The sequence below is a fragment of the Gigantopelta aegis genome, chromosome 10, assembly GCF_016097555.1.
Source record: "Gigantopelta aegis isolate Gae_Host chromosome 10, Gae_host_genome, whole genome shotgun sequence".
NCBI classification, from domain to species: domain Eukaryota; kingdom Metazoa; phylum Mollusca; class Gastropoda; order Neomphalida; family Peltospiridae; genus Gigantopelta; species Gigantopelta aegis.
Genome location: NC_054708.1, coordinates 16,440,869 through 16,450,645, shown reverse-complemented (window position 1 = coordinate 16,450,645; position 9,777 = coordinate 16,440,869). Strand labels below are relative to the sequence as shown.

The following is a 9,777-nucleotide window of genomic DNA, read 5'->3' as shown; positions in this document are numbered from 1 at the left end:
CCAATATCCATTACATTAATGATTATTAAACAAATGTCTGATCATGGGTTAAAATATGAGTATTTAATTCTTAAGAAATTTATTTTTAATTAACTTGTATCATTTTTAGTTTTACCTGTGACTGATTCAAATGTTCCAAAGCTTGATCTGCAATTACTTTCTTGATGGTTTCATCCCTACAGTAACTTTCTACTGCCTGAATGCATCCATCAATGCTTGTATAGTCATCAGAGAAGTAATACAGAGGAACCTCAGAACTATCATCTGAAGCAGATGGTCGGCTGGTTTCTTCATGTTTAGAGCCATAGCCAATAAAGCCTAAAAAAAAGAGAGCAGAAAACCCCCATTGATATCCACACATTTAGTAATACAATATAAACAGTTTAAACAGCATACAGAAACTAGTAACAAGAATTCTGAACAATTAATGGTCTTGCCTACCATAAACTGGTTCAATGAATTAAAATAATAATTTGTGATGTAAAATTCAGAATTATCGTATATCTCTGTGTATTAGCTGACTGTGGATAAGCTGACCCCTTAGTTTGTACCTCAATATCTGGTACAAAAAGGTTGGTATGATGTAAAAGCTACCTTAACTTTTATGTAGTTGAAACGGGCAAAAATATAGATACGTGCATATATATCCGAATTAAAAGTCACAGACCCTATAGTTTGAATCTGTAAAAACAGAAACTAAGTTTGGTTAATCTACAAAACTGTAACATTAATGTTAAAGTTACTTAAGGACTGTCTGTTATTTCTTTCATATTCATCAGCATATGAAAAAAAAAATCATCTGCAAACTGTGTGAATAGGCAAAGAAATAACATACAATCTTTAAATTAAACATGTATTTACTAATAATAACGCTAAAAGTTAGGTTTTTTGGTTCTAAACAATATATATCCGATCGAGGTAATTAATGTACTTGGTCTCGTGCAGTTCAGTCAATTGTGGAAATTTGTTTTGGTGAACCGATCTAGTACAATGTACAAAAACTATTTTAATATAAGATAGCTAAAAACGAATAAATGTTTATAAAAAATCACCTTAATTATGTGGGATAACATTGTTCTGTTCTTTTATTTCTCGATTGAATCGATTGCATGGACATCACGAGCTGATAAATGTTGTTTCCTTTTATATGGGGATGTAAATATTATTTAATACCGACGGTAGAAAATTGCAATGAAGAACACTACCTCTTCTGGGTTGTTTTTTTATATGTGGTGATAACTCTAATAATTTATTAGGAATTTAATGTACCAACGAAAGATAGATTAAGCAAAATGAGATTTGTGTGAATGATGCCTGAATGAAAACAATTAAAAACATCATTTACATGTACATGGTCATGACAGGTTAAGGAAAACAAAAATGGGATACCTGAATTTATTACCCATATGGTTAAAAACATCTTGATACGTTCTCAGTAGAACGCCAAGTGGGATGTAACACTTTGGGACATCATCGACTGGCACACTACAACCTTCCAGGAACATACATGAGTTGAGTGATATAAATTAAGATTGATTATTGGTAATAAATAGCATATTAAACTCGCTACCATTTCACATCATGTTTATGTCCCTCATGAAATAATTTTCAGTCACTCGCTAAAGCTTGTGACAATTGAAAATTGTTTTACTCGTGAAATAAACATGATATGAAATGGATGCTCATTTAATATCCTATTATTATTTTTGTGTAACCAACAAATGGATTATGTACATATGCAATTTACAGAGGCCTGATGGATTAAATTTTCTTTTCAAATTAATTTAATTTAGTTTAATATTTTTTAACATTTCACTATCAAAATTTTGGTAAAATAAAGGTGTTCAAAATCAGAGAATGATGATTGTAATATAATTTACAGCATATTAGGAATATAAATCTATTTGGGTTTTAACATCATAAAAGTACTTTTCACTAGTTACATTCAAAATGACTACCCTTTTGTATGTTTTAGTGCACATGAAATATCCGTTACTCTTAAACATTTGTGTTATAAATTGGAAAATATAAGTACATTTGTTGAGAAACCTGTTAAGAAGTCGAAGCAAATATACGCAGTTGTAATGTACAGAATGAATTTGCATGAGATGTCTTGTGAGTTACACTTTCTAATGCAGATGATCGAACAAGATATATCATAAAATTTGTTCTGAAAAAACCCACCATACTATTTTAATTTGTAAAACAAAAATAAATAGTAATATGGACTGCTACTTCTAATCTGTGGGCAACATTATTATAACTGAACACAACTGCAATAGTGTACGTGATGTATTGACATGTTTTCAATTTACTTAGATGTCAAAGGTTCACATCCTGTTAAATATATTAACATATATATCATATCAAAATATATTTATATTTCAACTAACTTTGGGCAAATTAAAATTGTACACACAGCTATAACAATGCTAAAAAACAAATGGCAAAATGTCATTAATGACAATGTTAGTATGTTTTAGGGTATTTAAAACAACACCCGAAAGGTTCGTTATGTATCACTTGTTTAAACACATATCTTTGCCAGTTCTCTCTATATCGAGTTATATTGAAGACCACACTAACATATATTAGTGGCCCATTTCATCCTCGATTCTGTGGATTTAATAAAAAGGTTCAAATTAATGTTATTATAAATATAGATTACCGAAACAAACAATAAAGTTAACAATCTTTCCTTTAAAATATTTCTACGAACCAGCTGCTTTGACAAACTGCCAAAATGGCAATTCAAAAAGAATATCTACATATTTGATCATATAATGATCATTAAAGCATGAAGCAATATATCAACAAACAATTTCCAATCAACTCTGAGGTAGTATAAACAAACATCTTTCCACTTTATCAGTTTGTTTTTAGTTGTTCTCCATTTGACTGGAACATAATCCGTTCTCCTCTCCTTGCTTGGAGTTTAGGGTGTATAAAAATGCTACTTTTTGCATTACATAATTGTCAAAAGACCACAAGACTGCTATGTTGAAGAAATTATTGATGCTGAAATGTCTGTTAACATGTTAGCAAAACGATTTAACATCACAACAAAATTTAACATCATAATTTGCTCTTTTAGTCCTCCCTAAAAACAACAACTTACTTGTGTACTTTCAGAAAAGAAATCCTGCAGTAAAATAATATATAGCCAAATAGTATATATTATTTGATGAAACTACGGAATGTATTAAACCATTAAACTTAAAAATAATTCTCCATCATGATGTTTGTTTTAAACAACTGAATACAAGTGCAATATGTAATGTATTTTTTTCAAAAAATGTTTCATTTTTCTGTATAAATATACTTCGAAAATTCTGCATTGAAAGTAGTTAAAATATAACGATCTCAGATTTACATGTATCAAATACTTTTTTTTTTAAATATGAAAGATTTGTTACCAAATTTAACGACCATTTTGATGCTATAAACAAGTAAATTTTATTTTAGATAGACTTTAAAATAGCATAAATATAATGTCTGTGATTTTGTTTACTGCAGAAAATCTAAATTAACTAATTTAGAAGCATTCATTCACATAATAAACAAGTCAGACACAAAATATATTTAACTGGAGTTTTGCATTTAAAATGTGCATAAACATTCTTCCTTGCCAAAAATTTCTCTCAATAGCAAAAGGATTGGAAACTCATGGTTTGCTACAAAAATCATATTTTATGGTAATGAATCTTTCTGTAATGAACATGTTATCCGCTAATGTAAAAAACATTTAAACAAATTATGTTCAATTGTAACTGTTTTGTTAGGTATCATACACATAATGAGTGAAAGTCCTGATGTGTTAATACTTTTAATATTCTTACGTGTTAGTGAAAAAATAGTGGTAATGTACATTTATATACTAAGTTTAAAATTATGGAGCCAATCAAACATATCTGATCCAAAAGAAAACATTTGGATTTGGAAAATGTATATTTCATTCCATTTAATCTAATTCCTGAATATATTGTTCTCATTAACCAACATTCAAATATAGTATATGTTGATCCTTGTTTAAATAATAATCATGAATAAAGAAAGTAACAAACATTTCACAATAATCAGTGACACAAAGAAAATGGTAAGCATTTCTTTGAAATAGACTGACATTGGAAAGGAGTTTTCAATCATATATATATATATATATATATATATATATATATATATATATATTTATTTATTTATTTATCATATAATATCTTACATTTTCAGTGCAATCAAAGTATGTGATTTTTTTCAGATCACATACTTTAACCAGGGCTCAAGTTAGGTCTAAATTTTAGGGAGAAGTGACTTCTCCCTCCAGACCTTGAGAGGGAGAAGTTTTTAACCAGAGGGAGACTTGAATTTATTTCTATTTTTTAGTATGTACATTTGTATGTATGTATGTATGTATGCCCACAAATGACTGTCAGGTCAGATGTCAGGAATTAAAGTGATTATATCAATTTAATGTTCAAGCATACTCGTTGCGAGCACGATTTCTGACTAGAGCCAGAAACTGTACTTGGAACAAGAGGGGTGTGGGAGTGTTTAAAAAAAAAAAAAAGTTTTAAAAGTTAAAAATGTTTATACAGATGATTAGCTAAAAATAGTTAATTGATGGTTAAATAAACTTTATCTACAAAGAAGTTAAAAGGGTTTTGTTTAGGGTTAAAAAAGGTTTATTTTTTAGGCTTCAGGCTTCAGACCATGTTTTACATCCACTAGGGTTCAGGCATGCCCCCCCCCCCCCCCCCCCCCCGGTCTTACCCCTGGCATGGCCAGCGATTCGACCAGGGGATGAAGGTTAGAGGTGGGGGTAATTTCGACTTTAATTTTTAGTATGTATGTATGCCCACAAATGACTTTCAGGTCAGATGTCGGGAATCAATTTAATGTTCAAGCATGCTCGTTTCGAGCACGATTTCTGATTAGAGCCAGAAACTGTACTTGGAACAAGAGGGTGGGGGAGTGTTTAAAAAAAATTTAACAAAAATAAAAGTTAAAAACATTTATACAGATGATTGGCTAAAAATAATTAATTGATAGTTAAATAAACTTTATTTACAAAGAAGTTAAAAGGGTTTTAAACAAAGGGTTAAAAAAAGGTTTATTTTTGAGTACTTTACTTGCGTTTTTATGTCAAATCACGTGAAGCCCCTTTTTGCAGACACTGATTACGAGTTATTACTGTTTATACTTCAAAGAAACCAACTGTATGGACGATATGATCCTAAATACCAAATTACGGATTCATGTGATGACATGTACATTCTTTTATTTTCCTTTGTATTATCTTCAAAGACTGTGATAATTAATCCTTAATTACGCATGTCACCATCTCCAAATTCCTGGTCAGTCACCCGTGAATGCATGTTGCCAAGCATGTGGCCTCTGTTTTGACAAGGCGACTTTGATATCACTCCGGACACACAGTCAGGTTGAAGTCGGCGAGATCAAGGCGAAGTTTGGGCTCACTTCGCCTGGTTGCGTGAGCCCTACTTTAACAATTTATTAACTTTGCAAATGGAGGTCACAGCACTAGGTTTATTGACATTTAAGCAAACGCACGTGGGTGACACTCCATAATTGACGCATGCATTCATAGTCATCAAATAAAAACATTCCAATAGCAATTTTACACTGAAAGCTGTCCAGCGTTCAGAAAACAAAAAAACGTTAGGCCCTAGGTTATTTTGATGTAAGGACATCCAAAATGACGTCATTCGAGTTTGATGTCATTTCCATTCAAAAATACACCGCGCCACATATTCTTACGTCATTTGAATATCGCGTAATGGCTGACTGGAATTAAAGTTGCGTGTACAGTTTACAAAAACATGTTATATTAAGCTTGAGATTATATGATAAAGAGATTATTACCCTCGTTTTTTTCGGTATCGTCAATATCATATATTAGGAATAAAAATAATGTATTATGATCGCCAGAGGCTCGCATAATACGATTTTTATTCCTAATATATGATATTGACGATACCGAAAAACACGAGGGTAATAACCTCTATATATATATATATATATATATATATATATATATATATATATATATATATATACTGATGGAAAGAAATAAGGGAACACATCAAATTGTAGACCAAATTTAATTCACATCAAATTGTAGACCAAATTTAATTCACAACTAGCTTATTAATGTCTGTATTTCATACCAAGTTGTAATGTGGGATTGAATGTCTGTAGTGCTGAATGTGCTGCCTATATGTTCGCAGTCAATTTCTGATAATATGAATTGATTTTTGATGCAGTCATTATTTCTTGTTGCTGTCTGTGTGATCCTTTATTTCTTTCCATCAGTATATATATCTACAAAATGAGCAAATGTAACTAAGCCTGTTACATCATTTAGTATTATAAAAAGTGGCTGAAACTTTACATTTCCATGTTGAAGCACAGTGTTTTTTTTTTAAACGGTTTCTTTCAGGTGTGGATGATTTTCAGATTTCCAAACCAAGTGACGATAGATCACGGGAACCCTAACATTTAATATCTGATGAATTATTGTGCTTTCCAAGCTTTAATTTTTTTTAAGTTATGGGCGCATCAAATACACCAGTTTATTGAGAATGAGTGTAAGATGAACATCCATCTATAAACCAAGTTTCATTAACCTAGGACTTACAGTTTGTGAGCTAAACACAAAAGCTGAGACCATCACACCGCTGTTGTTAAAGTAACACTTACATCTTGCCTTTTGACTTTGTCAAGGTGGATTACAAATAGGACATATATGTACATGTGTTCTCTTCTAATTCATATGGTAAACTCAAACTTTTGATCCAAAATATGCAATAAAGTCTGGTAATTAACATACAAATGTATATATTTTCCCATACTGCCTGTATTTTTCCAAAATGTCATGGTACATACAACTTACTAACAACATCAATGAGCACAATTTAAGAGATGTTAAAATACATTGAGAATACTATGGCCGTTAGATACCATTTATCTTACAAGTTGTTTTAAAACGTATCTAATGAGTGAAAGTGAGTTGGATATGTTTTTAAATAAAGTTTGTTTTAATGACACCACTAGAGCACACAAATTTATTAATCATCAGCTATTGGATGTCAAACATTTAGTAATTGTGACATATAGTCTTAGAGAGGAAACCTGCTACATTTTTCCATTAGTAACAAGGGATCTTTGATATGTACTATCCTACAGCAGGATAACACATAGCACGAACTTTTATATACCAGTTGTGGTGCACTGGCTGGATCGATCCCGCTACGTCCCACCCCTGATATGTTTTTAAACTAAGTTGTAAGATAAATGGTATCTAACGGACATGAATGTTGTATTCTATTTCTTACATATCCTGAAAAAACAGTTTTAAAATAAATTTAAATGCCTTTTCCAATCTATTTACGACCCTTTTGTGCTTATAGTTAACTTGTGCATCATGGACACGTCAATTTCAGGTTCTTTTGTACTTTACTGAGTGATCGATTTAACTGTTCCTTTTTTTTTCATTGGATAGTATGGCATTGGTGACCTGGTCATCACCTAGGAGCAGCCAGTAGTGTGTCTTTAAAATTTTAACAAGTACGTGTTATAAAAAATAACGAATGATGTTCTCACCAATGGGTGTGTAAGAAATTGGCTTATCAATTTTTTCTTTGTGTTCTTTGCCAGTGCAAACTTCTCTTTAACTGCAGATTTAGAAGATTGGGTTGAACCTAACCAAGCGGTGTTTTGCCACCTGATACTGAATTTCAAATGAATGTTTCATTAACATTAACAAATTGACAACTGCCACTTAAAATAAACAATATACTTTCAGACAATCAATTCCACAACCAGCTCTTGCTTTCCATGTTGAAGCACAGTGCAGTAATTATTCATAAGAGTGTCAACTATGTCAACATTAGTTTTAAAAACACAAAACGCTAAATTAATACATCCTATAAGATTGAAGAAATGAGTTCACCTTTAACAGTATCTGTAACCGTATGCCAAAACCCAGGTTTGCCAGCCTTTTGTCCCAGTGCTTTTTGAATTGTGTCCGTGAATGACTGAAGCATGTCAGGTTGAAATATGATGATTCGGACATCACAAATTGAAGGATTCGACTTTTGATGATTATTAATTGCAGTCACAAAGGATTCAGCCACATTGTCAGCTGAACTGGCAGCCATACCTGTTTTTAAAAAAACCCTAACATTAAAAACATGCATATTATGTACATTTCAGGTCACATGGTGCATACAATATCAAACAAAAAGGAAAACAATTTAGGAAATTATGAACGAGATACATTAATATACCGTTTAATTTGCTCACCTGATATTAAAATAACTATACTTCTGAAAAGTGAACAATAGCAATGATTTATCAGAGATGGTCATTTGGTGACCGCTAATTGGACATTAATATAAATGAACAAATGAAGATGTGCATATACAAACATATTGTAACCTGAACCAATAAATAATCCACTTTTATCACAGCATACATGCCTTGATATTTTATGAATTCTTCTTTTACCTGTGACATAATTATGGAATAAATGAAGATGTAGACTGGTGATGGTCAGTTATCAGAGGATCAGCTGTGAGATATATGTAATTAGGGACTAAATGAAGATGTAAACTGGTGACGGTCAGTTATCAGAGGATCAGCTGTGACATATATGTAATTAGGGACTAAATGAAGATGTAAACTGGTGATGGTCAGTTATCAGAGGATCAGCTGTGACATATATGTAATTAGGGACTAAATGAAGATGTAAACTGGTGATGGTCAGTTATCAGAGGATCAGCTGTGACATATATGTAATTAGGGACTAAATGAAGATGTAGACTGGTGATGGTCAGTTATCAGAGGATCAGCTGTGACATATATGTAATTATGGACTAAAGGAAAGTGTAAACTGGTGATGGTCAGTTATCAGAGGATCAGCTGTGACATATATGTAATTAGGGACTAAATGAAGATGTAAACTGGTGATGGTCAGTTATCAGAGGATCAGCTGTGACATATATGTAATTAGGGACTAAATGAAGATGTAGACTGGTGATGGTCAGTTATCAGAGGATCAGCTGTGACATATATGTAATTATGGACTAAAGGAAGGTGTAAACTGGTGATGGTCAGTTATCAGAGGATCAGCTGTGACATATATGTAATTAGGGACTAAATGAAGGTGTAGACTGGTGATGGTCAGTTATCAGAGGATCAGCTGTGACATATATGTAATTATGGACTAAATGAAGATGTAGACTGGTGACGGTCAGTTATCAGAGGATCAGCTGTGACATATATGTAATTAGGGACTAAATGAAGATGTAAACTGGTGATGGTCAGTTATCAGAGGATCAGCTGTGACATATATGTAATTAGGGACTAAATGAAGATGTAGACTGGTGATGGTCAGTTAACAGAGGATCAGCTGTGACATATATGTAATTAGGGACTAAATGAAGATGTAGACTGGTGATGGTCAGTTGTCAGAGGATCAGCTGTGACATATATGTAATTATGGACTAAATGAAGATGTAGACTGGTGATGGTCAGTTATCAGAGGATCAGCTGTGACATATGTAATTAGGGACTAAATGAAGATGTAGACTGGTGATGGTCAGTTATCAGAGGATCAGCTGTGACATATATGTAATTAGGGACTAAATGAAGATGTAGACTGGTGATGGTCAGTTATCAGAGGATCAGCTGTGACATATATGTAATTATGGACTAAAGGAAGGTGTAAACTGGTGATGGTCAGTTATCAGAGGATCA

At 32.1% G+C, this 9,777-nt stretch overlaps 1 protein-coding gene across 1 annotated transcript in view; it reads right to left on the bottom strand.

The window, feature by feature from the left end:
• Positions 1 to 9,777, bottom strand: part of LOC121383503 (protein mono-ADP-ribosyltransferase PARP14-like) — a 77,344-nt gene that overhangs the window by 24,533 nt on the left and 43,034 nt on the right. Inside the window, exons 13-14 of the mRNA XM_041513574.1 lie at positions 7,970 to 8,179; positions 116 to 318 (exon numbers count right to left, since the gene is read on the bottom strand). Of these exons, the coding sequence (XP_041369508.1) occupies positions 116 to 318; positions 7,970 to 8,179 (413 nt within the window). The remainder of the gene's footprint in view (positions 1 to 115; positions 319 to 7,969; positions 8,180 to 9,777) is intronic.